At 45.8% G+C, this 27,371-nt stretch overlaps 1 protein-coding gene across 4 annotated transcripts in view; it reads right to left on the bottom strand.

The window, feature by feature from the left end:
- The window catches only part of LOC104477575 (S-adenosyl-L-methionine-dependent tRNA 4-demethylwyosine synthase TYW1), a 98,126-nt gene that overhangs the window by 67,703 nt on the left and 3,052 nt on the right, over positions 1-27,371 (bottom strand). For 3 of the 4 annotated variants that reach the window (XM_086763274.1, XM_086763273.1, XM_086763275.1), the window contains exons 5-9: positions 26,704-26,898; positions 25,642-25,926; positions 24,604-24,726; positions 11,849-11,972; positions 584-636 (exon numbers count right to left, since the gene is read on the bottom strand). In XM_086763274.1, the coding sequence (XP_086619400.1) occupies positions 584-636; positions 11,849-11,972; positions 24,604-24,726; positions 25,642-25,926; positions 26,704-26,898 (780 nt within the window). Of the gene's footprint in view, positions 1-583; positions 637-10,538; positions 10,679-10,993; positions 11,251-11,848; positions 11,973-24,603; positions 24,727-25,641; positions 25,927-26,703; positions 26,899-27,371 lie in introns of those variants that run through there. The other variant, XM_086763276.1, reaches the window with a different exon arrangement.

The raw sequence follows: 27,371 nt of genomic DNA, 5'->3' as shown, positions 1-27,371 counted from the left end.
GTACGTACACGCACAGAGACGTACACAACTACACACAGGCATTCCCCAGAGTAATCTGTAAAAACTCCCAGCCTTAACAAGCAGCAGTGACCTCGCTAGCTCAATCTTACCAACAAAATGCCGAAAACCAGCGGAGGAGGCTGACTGTAACACACCAGACACATCAGTCACCGAACAACAGGTTCAAACGCCCCTGCGTGCCCGCTCGTGTGCGACAATGGGCTGCGTTATCTTTGTTTCCAAAAGCCTCGCACTGGTGGCGTAACCTTCCCGCTTTTCTCCGTGGTGTTCTGCAACTGCCATGTATTTCAGTAGGCAGGAGATATTTTAGCAGTCAGCAGAATAACACGAAAAACAGAAAATTATGTTCCCAGCTCTTTGCCAGGGTCCCAGCCTCACTCTTCGCAGCGGGATTTTAATAGCTTGAAACGTAAAACCACAGATTGGAAGATGAAATTTGGTTTTGTGCAAGTAATATCACTTTTTAAATGATTTTTCACCCTGAATTTGTAATACCTGAATAAGTGAATAAGTCTACCTTTTTTTTTAATGTATAAGATGAGGAAAATAAAAGAGAGCATACCTTTGTCCATCGGCAGAGCTTCACACCAGAATGGCTTCCAATGAGCCTATAACCTGAAAACAAGAAACAAATCAAGCCACCAACTCTAACTTACCAGAATTGATAATACAAAGCGTCAAGAGGTACGCTGCTCGTCCCCGTGGGCCCAAAGGTGACTCTGCCAACAAGACATCAGTGCCCACACACATCACTCCCCATTTGACTCTGTGGCCTGCGCATCAGAGCAAAGGCCACAGCCATGCAAGGGGCTCTGGCCAACTTGAAACCATTTCTCTTAATGGGAGAATCATTTATATTCCTTGATCTCGTTTCTGTCAACAGGGGGTGGCCACAAGACTCTTCCATATAACAGGATGGCAGACTAAGAGGCCTAGCTCAGTGACACGAGACATCTGCACTGAGCCCAAGGGCCAGCACATGGCAGGGAGCAGGACAGGGAACCAGGAGCATCTCCCTGGCCTTAACCAGTCATCCCAGGACCCAAGGAGACACATTCCCACTGCTCCTCAGCAAGTCAGACCAAGCCTGGAGAGCGACATCCAGTGCAGCTGTGAGAGTGAAGGAAGAGAACAGAAATGCAGGGCTCAGCTTGAACTCAAACTTCACCAGTTTCACCAATTTCATCTCCACCGGCTGTGGTGGAGCCACAGTGAGGAAGCTGCTCCTCTGCACCCAGAGGAAAGCAGATTTCACATCGCTTCCCTGCTCCCCAGCCAAGATCAACACAATCTCATTTAAACTTATTGGTCCAGGAGGATTAATTCCACAACGTTCGTTAAGCACTAAGTACTATTATTACCTAAACTGCTTGAGCTGGGTTATTTTCCTCTTTGAAAAAAGTGCTTAGAGACCAATATGTCTGAAGGATTAAAAGTCACTTCAAAATCAGCATAAAAATAAGAGGGATTTGAGAAGCCTCACTGTGTCATTCACATAACAGCACTGATACCTCAATGGCCTGGTTGTCCCCAAACCCAGCATGTGACTCTCAAGGAGACTGTACGAACACGTAGACCAGCACGGGGGAGCTGGGTGGCAGGGGCAAGCGGCAGGGACCTCCGTTAGATGGCAAAGGGGCCAACTTCCAGATTAAGTGAACCTTTGGCAACTTCACTATCAGCTTGCTCCCTCTCCCCCTCCAGCTCAGTGGGAATGAACCGTATTTCAACCTTTTCCTCCCTAAATGGATAACTTCAAGCCTCACAAGCATTTTCAGGGAATATAGCAAGGAAGGACAAACCACTGTAAGCCAAAAAGCCTTGGATATTTCACACAGTAGATCATCCAGTCCTCTCCTGGAGAAAGGCATCACTGTAACCCTGATCAGCACTTCTGCCATGGAACTGATAGTCTCCAGAGTCACATCCAATATTGGGGACACCTTTATCTAGGCCCAGATGAGACCAGGAAGACCTTGTGGCAACTTCTGGTGACATTTGTCAGAGGCACAGCCAAGTACACACAACTGCATACTGCTGCATCACATCGTGTCCTCCCACTCTGCATCCATCCTGCCTCTTTCTTCTGCATTTCTTTGCAGGCTTGTCCAGCAAGGTCTAATCTCAACCAAATCCTCCCTGCGCTGCTAGAATTTGTGTCCTTACAGGATTTCTTGACAAGCATTGAAAAGGGTGACACATTCCTCCCCCCTATAACACGGCTGTCCAAGCCAGACTCTGCTGATGTCACCCAGCACAGCCCTAGCCACATTTTTTCCATTTTTCAGAATTCAGCAACAGCATTCACGTAACATTATTCTCTCAGATCACTTGTCAGTAGAAGTAATATGGCTACTTTAAAAATAGAGTTTAGATCAAAATTAAATTGGAAATAAGACACGCTTGCCCAGATCTGCTACTGAGTTATTTGAGAGAAGAGGAAGCAGCTAAACTGAGCATGGTGCCAAGCTCTGGAGCCCAAAGCTGCAGCATTTTCTCTCAAGTTACCTACATCAACTTCCACCATGTGGAACACCCACAGCTTCCTTTGAAGGCCAAGACATGTTCAACATCAAAACAGAGTCTTAGAAACTTCAGCCAGCTTTAGTGATGAGAAGGGGTTTACTCATCTTGTTTGCTGCTGCCACAGCTATGGTTACAGAAAGAACCAGCACACACTTGCAGAACTTAAAATCCCTGTGCGAAGCTGCTGAACTCAGGTCTCCACCACTGGTACAAAGTGTGGTTACTCTGCTAAGCCATCACAGTGAACACTGGCCATGTGGTGCTTTTTCAGACTTGGAAATTAGATAAAATATCAGTGAGCAAGGCTGAATGCTTTTTACACATCTACTCTAGGCAAGCAGAGTCTTCCCACCTCTGTAAAGCCTGTTTCTCCAAGCTTTACTGCACTAGTAACGCAGGCAGCTAAAAGATGGAGCTAAAAGAGAGCACAAAGGGTTAACCAGGAACTGAGCAGTGCTACATGTGAGAAAGTTCGTTCAAGAACCAGCCTTCTCAGTTCTGTTTCCACACCACAGGTCCTGCTGAACAGCCCTGCTGAAAGCTCGGGCTAGCTCACCTTCCATCAGCTCTGCCACAACTTCACCGTGGCTCTGCCAAGGCAAACCGTGGTTGAATCCATGTTCCCGATGGCCCAGAAACCTGCACCTGCGTACGCTGGGGCTCACTGTGAACGTGATCACTTCTTTGCTCTGAAGACATATGACTCCTGAACAATAACTCTTGAGTACTTGGATACAACACCTTCTTAACAACACAGTGTGTTGTCTCAATGAGACTGTGCTCACAGCCCCTATGTATCTTCAGATATTAAGGCTGAACAAACCCAATCCATTTATTATTTCCACAGTCTAATATTCAAAGGATTCCTTAAATTATAAGCAGGCTCATATTAAATCGGCTCAACTCCTGACTAAAGGCACAAGAACGTCTCATCTGAAGTATTAGCTGATCCTGCTCTAGATGACAAACTTTGAATGACCTAGAAGCCTGCCAAACTCCACTGAAAAAGGACCATTTTTTACTACAAGATGACATGCACTAAGCTTTTAAACAAGCTTCTGGGTGAAATGTGTGTTATCAGGCAATAACACGAGGCTGATAAACATTTGGTGATTGCTTGCCCTGACAACCCAACTGGATTTTAATAGACCACAGACCGATCTTTAACCAAAAGATGGCCAGCATCAAGATGGTGACGGCTCCATTGTCTGGGGTGAAACTGCTCTGTGACTGCTTACAACTCCATTGCAGCATTTCAACCCTGTCACCAAAATAATAGGTTTAAAAGTCCACTCCAAGAATTCATGGAGGGACCCTACTGAAATCTCAGCCGTTGACACAGGACACTGCTATCTACAAACTCACGTCACGGTCTGGGAAATCAAGGTATTCTTGTCGTGGTTTTGCTAGTTTACCAGCGCTGTAGACATAAGTCTTTCTAAGCTCCTGAATGTGGATGAATTTTGTGCGTGTGAGCAATTACATTATTTTAATTTTGAAAGCAGAACAGATACAGCTAGGATAAACCAAATTTCCTCCAGTACAGCTGTCCATATCAGAAGCAGCATCACGATATCTTCACACTCTAAAAAACACACCTGTAAGCCAGGCATACTGAACAGCTTTCAAAGACTGCTGACTATCCCAACACAGCAAAATGTCGAGACAAAACCCAAACACACCTTCCAGTTCAGAACTCTACACCACCAAAAGCTTGCTTCAACAGAAGACTTTGAAAACAGAAAGCAAAAGATTTAATTACAAAAGAAAGTAGATCAGTGGTTGGGAAATCTCCAAAAGGTACAAGAAAAAGACTACCATCTGTCTCTAAGAGCGCAGTCACCATAGGGTTGGTAAAAGCCCATCAGATGTCACACTGTGCTTCACCAACTCAACTGACTCTCAGAAGGCTTTTCTTCTCAGAAGAGTAGTACTCAGCTGACAAACCAGTGCGGTTCTATCAAGCAATCTCTTTAAATGAAAGCCCTCTGGTCTGAAGCAATGATTATCTGTTAAAGCTGAAACTCAGTGGAGAAAGGGGAACTTCACACCAGGAAAATGTTTACAGGGAAAAAAGTTTCCCATTTCCCATGGCTTTGCAAGAGCGTGGTTTAAAAGGGCCAGAGCCAAAGGTCAGCAGCACAGCAGTACTCCATCACCACCACGTCAAGGCCCAATTCGAAAGTTGTAACACAACTGCTGCACTTGAGCCACCACCTAGAAGACTACTGAAGACTTCTGACTAAAGCTAGAAAAATAATAACAAAAAAACTAACAGATGTCATTGGTGAGAGGCACCGGTTCAAATTATATCAGCATTTTACACAAATATAGGAAGAAGTGGGATCTGGCTAGTGAAATTTTTCAGATTGCCCAAGCATGACAGGAGAAACCTCCCGTTTCATTCCTAGCACTTCTAACTCTTCAAGAAACCCTTGCCAAGCCCAACAAGATCTACTCTTTAGGCATTCTCTCTTTTTTTTGAAAAAGAAGGAAGTGCTCTTAAGTAGTAGAAAAGGCTTGAGATTCGTGGAAGGGCATACTTTCACAATCTCAAATCAAGAGCAAGAACATGAGAAAGGATAACAGGACTGTACCTTCTACGCAAAAATACTGGCGTTTCAAAGTAGATGGAAAAGTTGGTCTTTCAGTGAAGCTGCTGAAATTCTGCTTCAGAGCCTTCTCGGCACACACAAAACAAAGAACATCTTGAACATTTTTAACACATAGTAAAAGCCTGCTGAGGTTAGTGAAAAATACAGCTGCTCCGGCAGGCGAACCAAGCCTAACCTAGCGTCAGGAAAACGAGACTGGCAAAGTTCAAGTGTAAGACTGCCAGTAGCTGTAATAAATTCCAGCCTCAACAGTTGATTATAAAAGAGCTAAAAAATTCTTAAAATCTGGCTTTTCACTCAAACCCAGATGTTCATTTTAATCTAAGAGCACCTTTTCCTTTGCAGCATAGAACGGCCTGAGCAGTAGGAATAGAAAACCTCCAATACTCAGACAATTTCTTGTCAAACTATGCCTTCGACAAAACACAGCCAGAGACCACTGATATTTGCACCTACATCAACCAGTACTGCAGAAAAAACAGAAGAAGAGCCTTCTGCATCTGGCACCTTTGACAAAGGGCAACCAGACCATTTGCTGAGCTGCTGCAAAATGTTTGCCACAAGCACACGATGCTAGTGTTCTCCACTACCAGCAACCTCAGCGAAGCATGTCTTACAGAAGTGAGGCCATGGGCATCAACAATGTGGTAGCCCATCCCATTTTAATCTATCCCCCAAATCAACTGCAAGTTCTTGAGACCTCCTCTCACCAAAGGCAAGATGGAGAAAATGTGCCATCCTTCAACTCAAGTCATTCCAGTAACTTCAATGTTGGCTTTGCCATGCCAAGAGGAGAACAGCTGCTCCCCTACTCCCTAAAAGGGATATTTCTGGGGCTTGGCAAGCAAACATCCATCACCATCCGCCAGAACAATTCTAAGAAAACAGAATTAACCAGCCATCTCTGGAAGTCACCTTTCAACTGCTCTCAGACACCGCATCCAAGATAGAGACCTGCCAGACAAAAGCTCCACAAACGTTCTGAGTAGCAAAAGGATCCCTACACCTGTCTGGGAGGTTGAGAAGACATGCTCTGCTCCTCAGTGGAGCTTGTAAGTCACACGCAGGCTGTAAAGCAAGCAGAAAAAAAAGAAAACATGATGGGACTCTTGACCAGGCTGTCTCAAAAGAGAACCAGTTTCCCACAAGCACATGCCCTGCCCCAGCTCCTCTGCTAGAACCAGAGCAACAACTCCGTTGCCAGGACCTTGGGCTTTCCTCTCACACGCACCCACGGAGAACCTTTGGGTCCCTCTGACGCCTTCTGTAGCCCTGCCCCGCATCTCCAGCTCCCCATGCATCTCCTACCTATTTTGGCTGGCCTGATGGCTGGGCAGGAGACAGCAAACATGCCTAGCTGAGAATCTCACCCTTGCCAACCGGCAGTAACCAGCTGGCCAAACAGGATGGGTCATAACTCAGCGGTCACGTCATTCAGTGAGGAGGAAAAGAACTTCAGTCTCTTTTCTTTATTCACAGGAAAATTCTCAAGAAGTCTGCAGGAACTTAACATTTTGAAGAACTGTACATCAGTGTCAACTTCAGCTGAAGAGTTTCTAGTGGAAGAAGGCAGCCCGCCTGCTCAACTGTCTTCTTCAAGTACCCAGCACAAATACGTGAAGAGCAAGAGACAGAACTACAAGTTGCTACAGACAAGATTTTTTTTTTGTTTGTGTTTTATTGAGTCTTTTTCAGTCACTCCAGGCACATTTTCTCCACATTTCCATTTGTATGAACTGTCCCTGTGCTTGTAGTGTCATGTTATGAAGAAAGGACAGCAAGTTTTATCCTTGCCTGAATATATCTTGTATTTTGTTCCAGCTTAATAGATTTAATTTCAAAAAATCACTACTCTCCAAAGCCCTTTCAAAAGCTAAAAAAAATAAAATGGATGCACTTCCAATATAAATGCCTATTTCTGCTATTACACACGCGCTAACTCCACCAGCTCCAGTAACTGCACAAGGGAACAATCAGGCCCATAAAACCACATGTCACCATCTACTCTGCTCCTGACAAGCTGCTACATCTGCACAAGCAAATCAGTATTGCAGGCAGCTCAGCACCAGCTCTCGGCAGTTTCCACAGCGCGGGACTCCAGCATCTCCTGCTTCCTGGATTCCTGCCCTTTCCCTGTGGATTCACTCTTCATTGACACAGACATTTCCTACAGCAATGCAAGAAAGTTTGGCAGGCTTAACTTTGCCTGGTTTCAGTCACTGTATTTACTTTGTTTACCAATAGCGTTCCATTTTGCAAGCTAATTTTTAACCTTCCCGTGGCCAATATACGAATTCCGTGGTACATTTCAGACACTGCACCAGTTACCGATCTCCGACCCAGCTGCGAGCTGCTGGTGCCACCTGGAGTTTAACAGCTGTACAGAAAGCACACTAAACCCCAACGATGCACGCAAACATTTCGAGGCCCAGCCTGCAGAAGTATTCATCCAGCAGCACCAAGCCCTGTGCAATGTCTTTGCGCAGCGGATCTCCTTTCCAGCGTCTGGACACTCAGAGCTCAGCACACCGAGCCAAGCTGAGATGGTCAGAGCTCAGAGTTGGAGGCACTGGAAACGTCAGTCCAAGAACAGACAGCAAAAACCACCCAGTACTTTTATAAATCCAGTCTCCAAGTTGGTAAGCACTTGAGGAGCCCAGTCTTCAGTATTTTTTTTTTGAAGTCAGCCTCTAGATTGGCTACACACACTGAAAATATAGACCAAAGTATATCTTCATATCAAGCATGAAGTCAAAGCATGACAACAAGTGCCTACTGAAGCAGCCCACACTATTTCAGACACAAGCTGTCTCCCACTACCACTTGCCTTTGGATACAGGTAAAAGTGAGGTATCCTGGACACCCTGGTGCTAAATGGTATGCTCACTCAACCACCCAACTGGGCTGCAGCAAAACCGTACCTGTGGTAGCAGAGACACAACAGAAAGTTATCCAATGTGGGGTCAGTCTTTGGGTATCATTAGTCCATTCCCATTGCGTTGCCTACCACAAAAAGCAGTTATATTTAGTAGTGCTACAGCAGAAAACCATCACGCAAAGAGCACGTTGGACATACACAGTACGAGCCACTAAAGAAATCCAGGTCCTTGGAATCCTCTAAGCCAACAATCATCTCTCCAGGGTTTTGAGTTTGTTTTTTGATTTGTTTTATTCCTGCCCATTGAAGAGAATCACATCAAAGATGACCTAAAGCACTGTTACACACAACTATAACTTGATAGGTATGATGAAACTGGCTGGCACTGCACAAGATCACGTCTGACCTCCAAATGTCTGGAGAAGTCAGCTGCAGTAAAACCACGACTCCAACTGCCGGCCTTTGCTTTCGTGTTCACGACAACTGGTTTGGCTTTCAGTCTGACCATTGCTAGCAGTGAAACACTTGGCAAATCAAGGGGCGGCTAAGACCAGCAACAGTTAACAACCTGCACAGAGCACAGCTCTTCCACTCTTGCTGTGCTGACTTGATAGCAGCAGGAAAAAGATAATCAATATTTTGTACCTGTGAAACAAGCACAGCTGATACAGGGACACCGAAGGAACCCCCATGGATTCACACTGGGGTTTTTTTTTTCTGTCACCTTTCCTGTCAAACAGCAGCTTAAGACTCCCTCTAAAGCTAAAGAAGGATTTAAAAGAACTTCCTGAAAAATCAGGAGCTCTGGAAAGGCAAACTTCACCACACACAAAGTCCTCCTGGTACCCAGGCAGAGTGAAAAACCTTTCAGCCCAGCAGGGATTGTTTCGAGAGCCTACAAGCAACTGCAGAAAGCAAAGGAGAACGTGTTAGGCTGTACCTACTCATTACCACAGGAAACGGTAAAATGAAAAGTTTGCTTCTATTTTCAGTTTATTGCACATTTACCTAAACAGACGAAATTACTAAAGCATTAGCACAGCAAAATTGTACCACTGTAAATATAACACACAACCGAGTTCTTCAACAGTCAGCCTCTCTCTCCAGCTATATTTGTTACTTGGAGGCGCTAAAGAGTTCGTGCTGTGTTTGTACTTTATGCAAGACTGAACACTGACAGAAGAGGAATCAGCATTTTCTCACAACACAAGATTGGCTACGACTTTACACAGCAGCTATTACATCTTTTATCAAGGTGTATCTCACATCTTTGATCAAGGTACTTGCAACCAGGCAACTACATGGGCTAACGCACCTACACAGCCCAACAGGTGAGGCTGTATTTAGCTGAAACTCAATGCCAGCACCAAAATAAAAACAGTGGTTAAGCAACATTCAGTTTACCTACAGGAAGGCAAATTTGTCTGAAGGTCAATCAAAACAGAGTTGAGCATTACAATAGTCTGAAGAGATGCTCCTCAAAGCAAACACCTGTTATGCAACCACAGTATAGAAGAACAGCTTTCTCCTGAATTACTAGTACTGGTTTTTTTCCCTTCTCTTGGGCTAATTATGCCCTCAGGGATAATCTTGAAAAGACATTGAACCTACATCCAAAGCAACCAGTTGCTGCTAAATAAATTAGATTACCTTTTGATTACGTTGCACTTGTTATTTTGCAGGGAATGGGGCTGAGGGAAGAAGGGAGCTGTGTTATTTTTAGAGCCACATAAGCCCAACTTGACGTGTTATTTGCAGGAAAAAAAAATAAATCATATGATGTGTGAAAAAAAAAGTAGCTTTTTCTTCTTCACAGGTGAGTGACCATAAAAGAACCAAGCGAGAAGCAGAGGAAAGGAAGGGAGAGGTGTGCTGGGAAGAGGCAGTTGTAACTGTAAGGATACAGACAAACATTTTACATCTCTGAAACTGCTGATTTAAGGAAGTAGCTCCCACTAGTTGATCCAATGCTGGCACTACCCTGAATGTCAAAGAAAGGGAGAGACACATACCCGCTTACCTGGACAATGAATTCCTGGCCCTAGAATATCACAAGGAAACCCAAGTTCTCTGAGGAGCTTGCCTTTGTGTCAAAAAAAAAATTATGGTAGGAAGGTGACCTTCCCTCCAGCACCGTTTTCATTTTTCAAATGGCCACCTTTTGTACACTGTTAGAAAAGCACAGTCCCATTCACTCCCCAAACCTGAACCGATACAGGCCTAGAAGTGAGACAGTCAGACACTCCTGCGACTGGCACAGCACCCTGACCAGAGCCAGCACAGAGCCCTGCACCACAGAAATGCCAGGGCAGCGCTGAAAGCCACTCACGGCTCCCCTCTCAGAGGGCAGTACCACAGGCAGTCTGCACAGCTCCTGTGGGCTCCTGTGGCCCAAAGCAAAAACTGAGACCTGTGGGGGGACTGTGTTCCCTTCCATGGAGGCAGTGGCCCCTCTAGCCTCTCAAAACAGGGGACTTGCAGCAGACAAGCATGCTTACCTCCCCAGTGCTCGCTTCCAGACAGCATTTCGCCAGCAGCCTGCTCCCCTAGGCGTGCCAGCCAAACTCACCAGTCCCCTGAACTTCCTTGCAGGCAGATAGAACAATTCGACTTGTGGATCATACACAGAAAGGAGTCACTAAATAAATGAATAAATAAAAAGAAAAGGCTGTAACAGTCCTCCAGCTGCTCTGCAGCATGCTGCAGTGTAACCGCCACCGCATTACAGCCTCTGTAATTGAAGCTGAAAAGATGTTTTGGACCAGCTGCCCACAATCCCTCCACTGGTCCCAGCCAGCAGCAGCACCATTATGGACATGGAGAGGAGGCAAAGTCATCGCCACTCCTTGCTAAGTCTTTGCTTTACTCCTTCAGACTACTAATTTAAAGAATGGCTCTTTTATAGCTGTGCTAAGGTTAATGAAAAAAAACAACAACCAAACACGTCAGATACCTGATGGGCAGAAAGCAACACCAGTCACCTACAACAGCTCAGGCCAAAAAGTGGCCAAGATCCTGGGGAGCAAAGGTGCTGGCATCCCACAGCTGCTGGACTCACACAGGACGTGGTCAGAACTTCAGAGCCCAGCTCTGTAGCAAGGTGCCTCCACTGCAATAACCAGGAGTGCATTCTCAGAAGCATCAGGAGAGATACTATTGATTTAGCAAGCACAAAAACTGAGCACACTCTCACCTTAAGAGATAAAAGAGGTTACTCTAAATTCCTTTAGTCTCCAACAGAGCAGCATAGGGAAACTCAGATCACCCTTCTCCTCGCTCTGCCACTCAGAACGGAGGCGTCTGAACCGTGGGGCTGTCAGTCTGGCTCTTCTCATGCTTGCTCTTTGTTTTTAAAAAAGGAGAACTGCTGATCTAAACATCTAAACATCAGACTTCCTTGTCTGGAAACAAAATCAGAGTTTGAAACTGAAGTAAAAGCAGGGGACTAAGGTGATGCAAAGCTGATCTTTAAATATTGAGAAACCTATACTCTGGAAGGCAGAGGCACACGGAACTGTCTTCTCTCTCAAGCTGCCTTAGCAGACACATTAAACTCAGAACCCTGACAGACTCTCCACACCTTACATCACGCTGAGATGCATTACCCACCCTTAGCTTCCTCACCTGCAACAGTCATGGACAAACAGTCCCTGCCTAACCTCTGTCCTGCCTCTGGTCAGGGCCTACCAAGACTGCAGGTTCAGAGCAGCATCTGTAACAAAGAACACCACCCTTCCCTTGCTCTGTTAAAAGTCTACCACTAAGACTCCAAAGCCTGGTCCACCATCTGGTCTTTGCAGAACCTCACCTTGTTTTGTAAGCGCTTCCCTCAGAGCTGGGGTGATCATCTCTCTCTTTTCACCCTCCTCCTTCCTCCCAGAGCGCTCTTCAGTCAAGCTGGTTCCGTCTCCTTCCTGGAGTTCGCATTCTCTCTGTTTAAAGACAGTGAATTACAGCCGTTTAGATTCAAGCATCACATTTTAAGTGGTGGCACAGTTCAGCCGTGGATCTGCTAAACTTAAAACTGATACAAGTGTCCACACGTGAACTCTTGCATTTGTGCAATCCTGCATTTCATCCCTCTTCCCCACAAACACTGACCCTTCAGTAATTCAGGACGGTAAATTTATAAAGAAAAAACAAAAACCCACAACACACTAGGTTTGTTCTACTAACAGCAATAAAATTCTCCAGGACACTTTAAAAAACAAGGTGTTCAAGTCTCATCTGAGAGGGACTCCAGGATTTAAGTGCGAGTGTTTTGTGATTGCACAACGACTTCATCTCCCCGCAGAACGCAAACCAGACAAACAAACAGTTTTGTGCCTGACAATTGCCTGGAGTGACCAGCAGCTAGTGCCCCAACGACCTGGGCCAGGTCAGGGAGGAAAGGCACATCACTGCAATGAGTTTGACAGCCCAGGAGTTTACAGAGCAGAAGCTGTGCTCTCCATAAGTCACCTAAAAATGCCACCACCGAAATTCAACGATCACCAAAAGCCCTGCAGGAAAAAGCTGTTCCCCCCGCCCCGCCGTCAACCCCAGACACGCGAGCTGCAGCATCCCACCTCAGCTTAGCTTCCAGCTGCTTTGTAAGACACAGGCAAGCCCTTGGAGCTTACTTCAAGCTAAACGCAAGAACATCACGTACTAGCATAAAGTCACACGCAGGAGAAGCATAAGCACATCAGAAATTGTGAATCCCCCGCTGTGTAAGTGTCACTTCTGAGACTTTATGGGTATTTATTGTGTCATGCCTGCATAAAAAAAGCATGAAAGTGTAAATAATTACTTTGCTATTTCATGCACCTTGTAATCTGTCAATTCTTTATGGCTTTTCAGAAATATTAGAGGAGTTACAGACAAACAAACAAAAACCAGAGGACATTTTGTTTTCACGAAACTGAGGCTGTTTCTCATCCAAGTCCCTTTTGGGCCAGAGACATCAAGGAGTTCACGCAAACGCTTCCAGCTCGAGTCTACCCACCATTAGCATCACTAAGGAAACTGGTGCTCTTGACTTGCCAAACTGTTCCTCACAAACAGGAAAAGAAATCTACCTGTTCCTAGACACAGATTTCTTTTGTACCTGAGCAAAATTTCTTCTAGTGACCAGTAACACAACGTGGTCCTTACTGAAGGAGAAAGCTGTTTCCATCTTCTACTTCCTCTCGCGCACTTTGCTGAGTTTTCAGGCAGAATTTCATCGGTTTCTGACACATCAAAACTGCCCTGAAAGGTCAGCTCTGTTCAGTACTTGTCATTTGTTGGGTTTAACAGCTCGTTTCTTGCTGATAAATGAAGATCAGGTCTCAAGATGCTTCAAGAGTAAAATAATAATATTACTGGAAAGCCCTCATGCATAAGGAAGGAAGGAGATAAAATCCTCATGTTTCAACTACGGAGTCTTAACTAAAGAGCTTCTCCTCTCACAAGCTATCACTTAACCCAAAATAGGGCCAGCCCTTCACTTTGGAAGGAAAGGCCCTCATCTTTGCACAGATTTTTTTAGCTACTCCAAGCAAAACGCAAGGCAGGATTTACCTGGTCTATCTGCTCTCCAGTCTCATGCTGGGTTAATTCTCCCAGAATAACTAAATGTGCATTATGGAGCACATCGGAGTATTAAAAATGCAGCAGTTGACTTCAGTACAAATTACAGACTTGTTTGGGTTGGAAGGGACCTTCAAAGGCCACCGAGTCCAACCCCTCTGCAAGGAGCAGGGACATCTCCAACCAGACCAGGTCACTCACAGCCCCGTCCAACCTGGCCTTGGATGACCCATCCCATCCAAAACAGCCTTCAGACACAGAAAAACTCCTTCTGAATTTAAAGGGCTTGCACTTCTACCTGCCTGCTGTGCCTGTTACAACAATATCCAAGGAGAGCACCTAAACATAAAAAGAACAAATAAAATTTCTTCACTGGCAGGGCAGAAACATTTATTTCAATAATCATTTTTCCCCTCACAGAGTCGATAATATTTTCCTCCCCCTCTCATCCTGATGTGAAAGCCTACAAACAAAATAATCATTTGTTTTTCTCTGAACTGCAATACCCAACTTGTTCAGTTTGGCTTCAGGTATTTCTTGTGGGAAATGGAATTCACAGCCCTGGGAGTTTTACTTATTTGCTTAATAAACCTTTCATATCTATTATTTAGAGTTTGAGCGGAGAGAAGAAAGTTAACTTTGCACAGAGCAAACTTCTCAAGTTCTGGTGATTTAGCAGAAAGCCCCGTCGTAAATCTAAGGCAAATTACTGTCTTCCCCTAACAAATCAAGCAAGCAGTGACAAGAGCCAGCCTTTTGTGCCCTTGAAATACCTCACTGCCAAAAAAAACTGCAGAGTCATCCTCCGGTCTGTGCTCACAAGCCAGGGAACCCACCGACGAGAAATCCTAGGTATCCCTAGGGATCCACTCCCCATTTCCCGGTACCACAGGGCTCAGCGCAGCTCCTGCTGGAGTTTGGGGCTTTTTGTTGGGTTTTTTTTGGGTGGGGGTTGTTTGGTTTGGGTTTTTTTGTTGGTGTTGGTTTGTGGTTGGGTTTGTTTGGGGTTTTTGTTTTGGGTTTGATTTCCGCCCCCTCTCCTTTTTTTCCTGCTAGTGCCATTGAAGCAAACCAAACATAGAAAGCAATTGAACCTCATGTGTAAGCACTCCTCTACAGGTGAAGGCAAAAATAATTTAAAAAAAATCTCTTTCCTTTCATTGCCACAGAGGCAGCACAATGGGCAGAAGCAGCACGTACTTCACGGGCAGGCACGGGAAGCCCAGTTTTGATGGGTCAAGAGCAGAGGGCATCCAACAGACACACAGGAGAACCTCAGCGTTCCCTGCCACAGTAGAGGTGCTGCCCCTTTGACAAAGCACAGTTCCAGGGCTCAAAAGGACGTCCTACAAACACCCCCATCCACAGCCACACCCAGATGTGACCAACAGGACACGCTGCTGCCACTTCTCTGTGAAGTGCTCTCCTCAGGACACCAAGGGCCCCCACCTCTCCCTGTGTTCTCTTTTAGTCCATAAAACATTCTTCAAGATAACATTGTGGGGGTGAGAAAATTAAAAAAAAAAGATACAAACTCATGCAAAAAAAGTATTGCCTACACTACCTTAATTTAGCATTTTTAGCCTCACGGCTCTATTTATTGATGTGCCGTGGCTAAAAAAAATACCGAAAAAACCAAACAAGGTCCCCAAAAAGTTTTTACTCCTGGAAGGAAAAGGACACCCAGAACATGCCAATTTTGACTGAACTTCTTTCCTACTTAACCTCCCAGTGGTCAATCAAGAGGAAACCCTTGGCCTTGTCATGATTTACAGCCTCATCCATCAGAAGGCTCCAGGATCTTCTAAGAAATGAAAAGCATAAACATTAAGAAAACAGTAACACATCATGGGCTGGAGCCAGGACTAACAGAACCCGCGCTAGAGGAGAGCGCTGGCAAGGCTATCAGGAGAGGGCTGCTGGCAGCACGCAGTGCCACTAAAACTTTCCCAGAGGAGGGATTAAATGACTGAAGAGTTGAAGTTCACAGCAAGCAGAGCTCTGGAAGCAATGGTCCAGAGGCAAGAGGGAAAAAAAAAAAAAAAAAAAAAAAAGAGCTGACAGCTTTTCCCCTAGCTCAGGCTCAGCTGTCAGTGGCACCATAAGCAAGAATCACAGCGGGGTTTTTGGAAGCTGGCTAGATACCAGGCTGCCCACAGGAATGGCACTCATTTCCTTACAAAGCAACCTTCCTGCAGGACTAAAACACATGGAAACAGAACAGGACACTGAGCAGGCTTCCTCAAAGACACTCCTGAACACCAGAGAAGAGTAGCAGAAGACCACTAGCGTGCTGCAGGGACCTTCCTGCTCCAGGTACCGAGCTCTGGCTGTCACAACCCAACCGTAACAAACAGACGGGGCTGCAACTTGCTCAGGTCATGGCTGAAACACCCTGTCCATCGTACAGCATCACAGAGACTCACTGCTGGGTCATGGCTGAAACACTCTGGCCATCGTACAGCAACATAGAGACTCACTGCTGGCAGCCACCAATAAATAAGGCTTTGAACATTTGCAAGCAAGCACAAAGTTGAATATGGGCAGCTTGAATTGAGTAATTGGTGACCCAGCAACAGCCCAACTTATCAGAAATAGCTCCTAGAGTCTACGTAATCACAGGCCACATACCCACGCCATACATCGCTGCCCAGTTACGCACAACAGTCTGAATTGAAGCAAAAAGCAGCCAAGGGTTGAAAGCATGAGAGCTGAGAGATGGGGAACCCGGCAATCCATCACGTTGCCATGACTGAAATGGGATGGGGCTCATTAAAAGCCGAAATCATGGCACATGTTCTCAAGTGTCCCTAAACTGGAAAAAGCTCCTGAGAAGTTCTGACTGATACCAACAATCCCTACTCCCTACACTCACACACTCAGAAGTGAGATTTTTTCCCTCCTGGAATAGAAAGCTGTGTGAAATTTCAGGAACAAGCTGGAAGGACATCTCCATCCACATCCACCTTACTGTGCTGTAGAGTAACAGAAGGTCCCTCGCGCTATTCTGAGGCGACAGATACCAGCTGCCATCTGAAGGACAGATGCTATTCAAACAGATCTGCAGCTCAGCCCTCACAGAGGGGATCCTGCATCTTCTTTTGTTTGAAGAGTCAATGCTGAGATTTTTGGACACACACAACAGCATTTTAAAGCCTAAACTCACGCAGACAAGTAACAATACAAGACTTACGCTGCTATCCAACGGAACCGGTCTGAAAAGGCGCTGCGCATCTTCTGCGAAACACAGAAGGATAAACGATCCCAAAGTCCATTTTCTTGTAGGTTCAGTATTGGCCAGAACACTCAAGGACAAAAAAACTCCCAGATCACAACTCTAAAAATAAACCCCCTGTAGCCATGCAGATATAAGACTGCTTCACCGAGCTCTAACATCACTGCTCTGCTGTAGGGAAGGTTTTTACAAGGTGTCGTTAAACCACAACTCCATCTCACACACTGCTGCGTGATTCTGTCAACGTTTGTTTGATTTGGGAGACTTCCCTGGACGCACCATAAAGACTGATTTTTCAAAGGAAACAAAAGAACCAAAACTAAAAACACATCTGTCTCCACCCAAAAGTCACTAGTTTATATTTGAAAAATGTGAATAAATGGCCCAATTTTATCCCTTTCTTTTGTGCTGCAATAATCAATTAAAATCCAGGTAACATGATTTAACAAGTGTCCAGTCTAAAACCAGTAAGATTTTCCACTTCTGCTTTCCCTCACACTGAGCACGCAGCACACATCCTTTCACAGCATCTTGCAGAATTTTTTTAAATGGCTCCATAAAAGACTTGTCCACTTCGTAACTTCTTTCCTTTCCTTACAGTTTAGGAACAAAAGGACACTTCATTTCAACACCAATCTTCCCAGTGGTCAAAATGTCATGCACGCATTTGAAAGAAAAGGAAGACGACCATTCTGTCCAAGACTGTGTGCAAGCTGACCATCAGCAGAAGTCAGCGCTAACAGGAGAGTGGCACGGGAAAGCCCCTACTTGCACCTTTTCCACCTACCTCCTCCCTGAACGGGAGCTGCATGCAAGCCTTCCAAGCACTCAGATTAACAGTTGTGATCTGTAGGCCACTCAATGACATGCATCAACCCGCTTTTCAGAGCTATTAGACAAAGAGGCCACGAGATTATCATAAGAATACATTATTAAAGTCAAAAGGAAATTGCCTGGCTTCTATCATAACCAATCTACATAGACTGTCAGATAATGTGAACTAGTCAATTGGGAAGACAGACGTCCAAGAGCCCTCCAGAGCATCCCTCAAGACTCAAAGCTCCGCTTTCCAAAATTACACGCCACAGAGGAGTCAGAAATGACTTGGTGCTTCATCCTCTCCAGTGGGACACTGCACGGTTCCATGTGGACAACTGCACAAGCTGCTCTTCCAGCAAAGCCTCATGCTCCACACCTGGGTCTCCTTCTGCATGCTTCTTTACAGCAGATGATACACAGCAGCACTCCTCTTTTTGAAAGTGCCAACCCACTGTTGTTTCGGTAATGCTGATCATCACGGGGGCCCAGCCCCATGAGCTGGGTCAGAATGACCCCCTCCGTGGGGATCACTTGCTAGTGCAGATGCAGACCAGTCTGCCTTGCCACAAACCACTGGTGCAGCTGCTCTGGTCATGCCAGGGCAAAAAGGAACACGATTTCCTCACATAAAAGCTTAACGGCACTATTACAAGAAAAATCCACAGCGTGGTTTGGCACACGTGTAAGTACTCTGTGCAACACAAAACCAGTTTAATGCCATGTTATAGAGTCCAGCTCCTCCTGTAGAGCTGAGAATGCTCCTGCCATTCTCTTGTGCCATGCTCTTCCGTTGAGAAAGCTCATGGATGCAGGAGAAGCTCCATCTTGTCTGCATATCCACACCACCCAGCAAAACGCAATCCCCATCTTATGCCGAGCCTCCGCAACCAACACCAGAAGAGGGATGTCAATGTCAGCTCGACAGGAACAAGGCAAGGCAGGCACTTTGCCTGCTTCGGCAGCCCAAGTATCAGCAAAGGAAGCAAAACTGTGGCTCACCTTGTAACAGGAAAGAAACAGCTCCCGCTGTCTGTAAGCGGTGCTGCCCTTCACAGAGGGGCAGGACACTGGCCAAGAGGAGGACATGTACTTTTGCAGTTGAGAGCCACTTAAACTATAACCTCGTGCTACTCTCCCTAGATACAGCAAGGACATCAATGAGCCACTTCCTTCATGCTTCTCCCAGTAATTACCATCAGCAGATAATTACTCTGTGCATTGATTTCCAGACTTCCATTCAACTGGGTTATTTGGCTGGCAAGAATCTTAAGAAGTGTGCAGGAAAAATAAACACCTGAGAAATGCAACACGGTAAGAAGATGGGCTGGACTGCTGCAGGCTAAACCCTGATCATCAACAGATGTCGTCAAGAAAAGGCTGCAAAACAAAAAAGAGGAAGCCAATACTCAAGGGAACTTCAGACTTCCAGAATTTTTTATATCAAGCAGCTCTGCTTCACTCACTACTGACTAATTTACAACAGACTAAACAACAGCAAGGGATATGGAATCTACCACCTCTGGCAAAAGTAATTAATTCAAAGATCTCAAACTCCTTCACAAAGGCTCACCAAGGAAGCCAGAATCATACCACACATCAAAGAGTGTCCAGCCAGACGTTACCTTTCAAGTAATTTTTTCTCCCATCGCCCACTCTTTTTCATTGGGCACTCAAGTCTAACACAGAAAAGGCAAGCCTCGGCGTCTCTTGTAGTGTTGTTTATAAATTGTGGGTTTTTTTCCAATAGCCAAGGTTTAGAGAAGAAACATCTGAACACAGAAAAGGCAAAGGGTGAAGTGCCCCTGTGACAAATCCAGATTTTAATGCCAGAAGCAGTCCCCAAGCAGTTAAACTATTTCTTAAAGCTTGTTTTAAAACCTGGGATCACAATGAATTCTGAGCCAGAGTAGCAGAGGTCAAAGCCTAGCCCCAGAGACTGAGCTGCTGCAGATAAGAGCACATTTTTCCTATAGGAATCTTTCACCCCTTAAAAAGTTAGAGAAAGTTTTTTGGAGAGCTCTAAACATGCACATCATTTTTAGCTGTTTAAACCCGACAGCTAAGTACCCCAGCATTATTCAGTTTGGCTAAACTACAGCTAGCAGTTCTTGCATACTCCAAAGTCTGTAAACCTTGTACCTTAAATGTGTAAACCTTAACACTCACTGCCCCATTTCAAATAAAACCGCAGCCAACTTCATTAAAGCCTTCTTCACCCGGTGTTGGCAAGGGTTGGGCTTCCATAGCAGTCACACACTCACAAAAGGCTCTGAGGAAACACTGAGTAGTGTGATTTAGAGTCCTACATGTAGTAAAAAAATGGCTAATGTAGGATGGCTTTTTAGGGAAGAGCGCCAAAGGGGATCAAGAATCCTCCCCTGTGGCAAAGGGACATGGAGGTAAACAAACTTCCTGACCATGCTCCGTGCCACACTGCTTCCTGTAAACTTCATCATCTTCTCTCACACACACTCTTCTGTATTTACATTGCAAATGTGATTACCAGCATCATTAAGCTTCTTGTTTTAGAAAAAAAGAACATTTATCTCAAAATTGTGTCAACAAAATATGCCCATTTGATTACTTCCCAACCCATCCAAAAAAAAAATTAGGATATTATGATTACTATTTCTCATGCCTGCAGTTTATAAACACGAAGGTTAATAAAGCCATTTCACTCCCCGGGAACAAGTCTAGATTGATCTCTTTCCAGTTTATCACAATCTCCCAGCTGTGGGAGATAATCTACATTAAGAAATGGTGTCTCTGTGATTAATAGCAGTCTTGCAGCCATAAACATACCCATTAGATTTCACATTTTATCTGATAAATACGTTTCAGGGGAGTAACTTTGGAGGACAGGGAAGCGTGCCACAATTGTACAACTTAAAAGTCCACTCAGTTACTAAGTCCGCTAAGAACCACCACTGCCTTCTGCTGTTGCTGTAGAAAAGCAATTTGGAGAACAGGCCCAGGCTCTCAGCTTAAAAACAAGCAGCTGGAATGGTAGTAAACGCAGAGAAAACCCAGACCTTAACCCATCTAGCCCATCATCCAGCCCAGCACCACAGCACTGGAGCGCGAGGCACCTGAGGGAAGCAACCTCAGACTGAGAGCCTCAGATGTTCCCAGCCCTCCCTCAGGCTACGCTCGCATGACACTGCCAGATTCCCGTGCCTACATGGAAGTGTAGGTGTTATCTGTACCGATGTAAAGGTCTGGGTCCCATTCAGGGCTCTAAGCATCACCTGTAGCCATTTCTTATTGCAGCAAATTCCAAAAATTGAATCACTCACAAAAAGGATTTATTTTAGCAGCTATGAAGCAGTCATCACCACATAGTGTGAGATTTGGGAAACAAAGTGTACAATTTACCTCTGTATCAGTCATTTTATATATTTGAATGATTTCCTGTTGCCATTCTGCCTTGCGCCATTTTTTGTGCTCAGATTCAGTGTGTACAGAAGGCACCACCACCTTGAACTGTGTACCTTTACCCTCAGCAGCTCTTTAAAAATCCACCTCTTTTCCAAGGGAGAGTAGGTAACAGCTACAACTACACCAGGAAGAGGTTCTGGCACTCACCTTGAGCTCCTGAATCCACCTCCCTGATTCAAATGACTGCAAGAATCCAATACCTGTCTCAAGCCCTTTGACAACACCTTACAAAATGCAATGAAGCTGCAGTATAGTGGAAAAGAAAAGCTGTAAAACAAAACTCAGCCGTGATTCCTATCAAGTCAAGTAAAAGGAGATGGATGCAAAATCAAATTAAGATCACCTGCAGAGATTTGAATAAACATTCATTAGATACTGCCACCTCCACAGCCTCGCTCTGCTGTCCTATAAAAGGCAGGACAACAAGGAATTAAAACTATCGTGCACATCTGTCTTATCTGCCAGGGATTCTCACAAGAGGCAACACATGCCTGCTGAGAGATCAAAGCTGGACCCTGAAACGTTTCAAATTGCACAAGGCAGAACCTCCTGTTCCATCTCCCACACGCAAAGGAGTTCATAGACAACACTGCACTCCACAAAACCCATGCTGGAAACTGTTAGGCACATTTCAAACCCAAATAGCTCTGGGTATGAGAGAGTGTCTGCGATACAAACCTGAAACACACAGGTTTTCTTTAAACTTGCTAGCTTGTATACAGATAGTTTGACGCAAGAACCCAAAGCACTTGCCTGTGTTGGGAGATACTACTGTAAGACAACTGATTACACCAGTGTAAAACAAGTGTCAGATTAATTTTACACAGCTCAGCATTCTGCTAAAGCAAAAATGGCTAAAAGGTGACAACGTAACTCATCTGAAAATTTCTCTTATTGCACAAACTCACAGCCACTAAAGTGAGGATGCGACTTTAGAAACAGAGATGCCCTGCATTTAAACAACTGTCTTCCTGCCCGGGAGCAAGAGAGCCTGATCATGATAAATTACTTTCATAAATGCAGATCATCCTGCTCTTCCACATCAAGTCGTCAGCATTTATTCTCATTATCATAAATAACTGCACCTACAGGATCACTTTGCAGCTCAAGTGCTTGCATAAACCTGTTGCAAGTCAGCGCACACACTCCCCAGGAGATTCTCCCCCAACACAAAGTCATTCTTTCTCCCCGATAGCCATCGGCTCAGGCTACCTCATGAATATTTACACTGCCATACCCTCTCACCACACCACGGAAAACACAGCTGCATGCACGAGAGCCGAGGATTTGCACTGAGTCACTGCTGAGCACCCTTCTCCACTACCTGCTCCAGTTACAGATGCAGAAAACCAGAAACTTAGATTGCAGACAGGTATACCAACCATGCAGGACAGAAATAAAGGGGCCAGTAATTAGAACTACACCGTTTAAGGTTTTAAAATTAATCAAAAAACGTGGGACACGACTACGGCAGTGCAGTTCAGCAGCATCAGCCACAAGGAAAGGCTGATCCATGGTTTTAGGGCCTCCTGTCTCACCAGTTGACAACAGCTCACATCCAAAAGGACCAGGACACTTCCTCGCACGCAGCATGCTTCCAGTCCTCACCACAGTCCCACACACTTTAAGGATTTAACCATTTGCAGAGATAAGGGGGCAGCTTTCAACTGCCAGGGCAGAATAGCTGTTTGCCATCTCCTCCGAGGAATAAAAGCAGCAGATCAGAAACCGCAGCTTGCAGAGGAGTGCCTGCGCTCAGACAGCGTTCCCTCAGCTCAGAGAAGATACTTCAGAGCCACAAGAACCTGATCTACACACAGCTACTTGCACTTGTGTAGCAGCTTGTGTGTACAGTAGGCCTCTCGCTGCTCAAGCGGAGCAATGAGAAAGCAGCCAGTTGTTTGAATCGGGCATCAGCCAGAGACAGCAATGAATGTTCACTGGCTACGTATCAAACCGTACCACACTGACCCCAGCCATGCTCACTACCCATTTTACTCACAAACTGGACCATGATACATGGCTTTCCTGGTTTACACTACACCATGTTCATGGTGCTGTCACATTTTGTCAGTGAAAATCAATGTTTAATTTTTCTTAAAACTGCTGGGCGACAACCCCTCCCTTCCCTGGTCTTGAACCACTTCCCAGGGCACGCTGCTGCAGAAAAGTCAGGTCCTTTTTGTCACTGACCTCTAGTGGTGAGCACATGCAGGAGAGGAGAGAAAGGAACAGTTCACAGCACAATTACACCGGGAGAAAGATCAGTCCCCTCTCCCTCCAACAAAGGAAACCCAAACGACTCACCCATCCTTCCCTTGCAAACTGCAGTGGGCAAGCTGATACAGGCTCAGGGCCAGGCGCGCTTGCACAGCAGCCTGCCAAACCCCCAGCTCAGTGGGACCGCACCCCCAGAGCCAAGAACGAACTGTTTTACCTCCCTCCCCACGGTGAGGGACAGATCCCCATGCTCCCCTTGCAATCCCCCTCCCTCTAAGCCCACAGCCTCCTGCGATCCAAGGCCTGGCTCGCTGTGGCCCAGCAGCGTCCCTTCGGCTCAGACTGCTGAGGAGATTTTTAAATTTCAGGAAAGAGCTGCGAGAAGTTCACACCATAGGGGCATGCAAGTTAAGGAAGGTGTAGTTACAGACTGAGGGTAGGTGAGCTGCTATCCGCGACCCCTCTCAAGACAAGAGCTCATGAGGAAAGACATCACCACGAAAAAATCACTAAGGAGGAAACACAGTCAGCAGAGGGCAACACAGCACATCACAGCTCCGGCCTGGGGCCAGCCCTTCCCCTCCCAGCTGCCAGGCCAGCAAGGAGCATGGGGAGCACACCAAGGCTTAGCCTGGTAGCTATTTATACCCTCACTCCTTTTTGTGTGCTAACCAAATAAATGAGTTTAGTATACCCTGCTCGCAGACTGAACACAGAAAAAAAAACCCAAACAGAATTGCACAGAAACAGAGATAAGAACTGCAATTCTTGCATTGTTCAGGATGCTGTTATCTTTGCCAGCCTCAGCACAGGTCAGGCCAAGCTCACTGGCTTGCTCTGCCTCATCTTAGGGCAGCAGCGAGCAAGGCTCAAGCTCCTGCAGCAGCGTGTTACCCCTCCACCTGCAGCTTTGCTCCCCACAGCACCCCAGCACAACACACGCCTGCGTTTCACCTGACGCACCCACGGACAGATGGAGTAACAGCATTTGTGTTTACACACTGAGTGTGGGACACGGTGGCAGAGATGTACATTCAGCTCCGAATGTTAGCTGAGGAAATAATTTCTCCTCAGACTGAAAATAGCAGGTTACCATCGCAGCACTGCTCAGTGAACAAGCCACGGCTGGCCAGTAACTACATCCATGCTCTTCTTTCAGACAGGTTCTCCAACAGCTCACATTTTACTCTCTCTCTAGCTAGACCCTCCAGGTTCAAATCCAGCAGGTAACATTTTACTTAATCTACCTGACCAGTGACAAAGACCTGACTGTTCTATCCTCGCTGGAACAGCAGTACCTTTGCTTTCTTCATGTGGCTCATGATATCGCCGAGATCTTCAACATCAACAACAGAATTGGTGCCTCCAGCTTCCTCAGCATCGGCCTCCTCCTCGCTGCTGGTTTCAAACAACTCCTCTGCCTGTGTAAGAGATCAGAGAGAAAAAAATCAATTAGGAATGTATCTGACTGTTAAACATAAGACTTTCCTCTATGCTAACCAGTGAAATCAGCACTCACAACCCCCTTAGCTCCCGAAAGTGTTCCCGCCTGAATGGACAGGAAATGAGAGACCTGCTTTCCAAATCAACCTGTTCACAGAGCAGAAAAGTTGTCTCCCTTTCCATACACAGCCAAGGCACAAGTGTAACAGCAAGATTCATTCCTCTTGTTCCTGCACTGGCCAGCACTCTCAAAACCACTCAGCCAGGGGAGCCCACAAAACCCAACATGGCCACAGCAATAATTTCAAATCCACAATAAATGGCTTGCAAGGGGGATTAAAGTGCCATAGCAGCTCTGGGTCTTGCACTGTAGAGCAAGAGAGGACTTTGATTGAAAACCTGCAATAAACAAACACGCCAGAAAACACACCAGTGATTACAGGCAGACACATTCAGAGAAAACACAGGACTTGCTCATATAACACTCCTCCAGCTGCCTCTGGAGAAGTCTTGGATGCAGGCAAAGCACCTGAACTTCAACAAGTTGAAGTGAAAGCCAGTTAACTGCTCACACAGAACTGAATGCTTCACTTGCGCATGAGACAAAAGAAAGACTGATGAGAACCCAGACTGGCTCTCTGGAGCATCTGGCACAACATCATATTAGAGGCCATCTAGCCTAGGTCCATCACTAATTCTTCGGTCTTTCTTTTCAGAAGATTTATTCTACCTGCTATCCACCATAGAATCTCAGCCCTCTTGCCCCTCTGCTCCACAACAAAAGCATCAAGCTCCCACAGCACCTCTCTGGGCTGTAGGAGGAAGGAGAGAAGTCAAACAGTGCTCCAAGGGGCACTAAACCAGCAGTAAGTTCCCACGGATTTTGGCTCTACCTCAGGATTCTCATATTCTGACGCGTTCTGGTGTTCATGATCTGAGCTCTCCTTGCTCTGCTTCCCTGAAGACTTGCACTTCCCTTTCTTGCACTTCCCACTACAGGGCTTCTTTTTCCCTCTGCAGAGCGCCTGGAGCCGACTGAGGAACTTGGCTTTCCAGGCTTCGAAGTCGGCCTCAATGCTGCCGTGCTTGCTCTGGGCCACATTGCAGTCCCCCTCGGCACGAGTCATAATACGGCTGGCACCAAGCATCCACAGCCACCTATCAGTATTTCTTCCAGCCTAGGACAGGATGAAAGTTAGAGGGAAATTAAATGAAGCCAAGTTAAACAAAGCAGGCAACTAAGTGAGGACCAAGCCTGGAAACAGAGCTAGTGAGCTGCACAGGACTGCAAGGCAGGGTTTTCTGGACTCCCTCTCACCTGCCAATTCAGAGCACGGCCACAAAGCAGCCTGAACATCACCACACATCCCCACTTCTGCAGTAAAATACAAGCTCTGGGAACAAGCTGCTTTGTGCATGTGGAGGTTTTGATCAACAAGCATCACAAAATATTCCATGTGGCCCCAGCTATACAAACAGAACAACTCTGTGCAAATCATGTGTCATCTGCGTGAGATTAAACCAACTACCAGGCTGAGACATTGCTGGATTTTACATCTGGAAATAAAGCTAAAATCTACAGAATACAGCAAAGTGCAAAAGATGTTGAAAAAAAAACACTAAAAGGCAGCAAGTGAGAGGGTTTACAGTACTGCGCTCTCATGCACTGACAGAAAGCATCCAAGGCTGGGAAATTAACTCAGTAAGGATTTACCAAAAGCCTTACCGTACCTCCTGGATTAACGCAGTGCTTATGGGACTCCTCCCATTGAGAGAAGCAACACAACTGTTTCAAAGCTGCGCTGCCCATGTCCTAAACCCAGGCCCTAATCGACTCCGCACAACAGCTGCAATTCTCACACAAACTACCAGCATCATTCAGTTTTGCAGCATTTAGAGAAGCTTAGCCTCTCAGAGGAGCAGAAATCAAAGGAAGGTGCACAAGAGACACTTACTGTGTTGTAATGATCAACGTAAACAGAGTTTCCCAAGCCAAACACAGCGTATCTCAGACCTTTTAGATAGGTTTTCCCAAAGCGAAAGTCATTGGCTGCCTCTTCTAACCACTTGCAGAACCACGCTGCGCTCTCGGTTGGCTGTCCGTCTGTGTACGTAGCTACCAGGAACACACAAACGTTCCTGCTGGTTGTCTAACAGAGAGAGAACAGAATAGGAAAGATCACTGCGTTTTCAGAACACTTCACATCAATAAGAGCTGTTACACATGGCAGAAGTCAAAAGATGAGATTTTTCCAAAGTGGGTTCGTACTCTGGTGTGGGTAGGTTCTGCAGGTGCAGAACCCAAGGGGGGTGAATGGCCAAGCTCCCTGCAAAGCCATCTTAAATTAGCCAAGAGAGATGAAGCTGCCTGCGCCCTACCTAACAAAGACAGAGGGGTAAAACAGAACCAGACATCCACCTTCCCACCCCAATCAACACCTTCTTCAGACTCGAGCAGCAACAAAGTCTCCCATGGATTCAAAAAGCAACTATCAAGATTCACAGAAGAAAAATCCATCAAGGGTTACTCGGTGTAAATACATCTCCCAGTAAGTTCCTAACTTTACGTCTACAAAGGCTACAGAAGTATCACCATCTACTTACGCTGGTTTTGAACCCTTCC

This window comes from Chlamydotis macqueenii, chromosome 19 (assembly GCF_036417535.1).
Source record: "Chlamydotis macqueenii isolate bChlMac1 chromosome 19, bChlMac1.mat, whole genome shotgun sequence".
NCBI classification, from domain to species: Eukaryota; Metazoa; Chordata; class Aves; order Otidiformes; family Otididae; genus Chlamydotis; species Chlamydotis macqueenii.
This window is presented reverse-complemented; position numbering and strand designations above follow the sequence as displayed.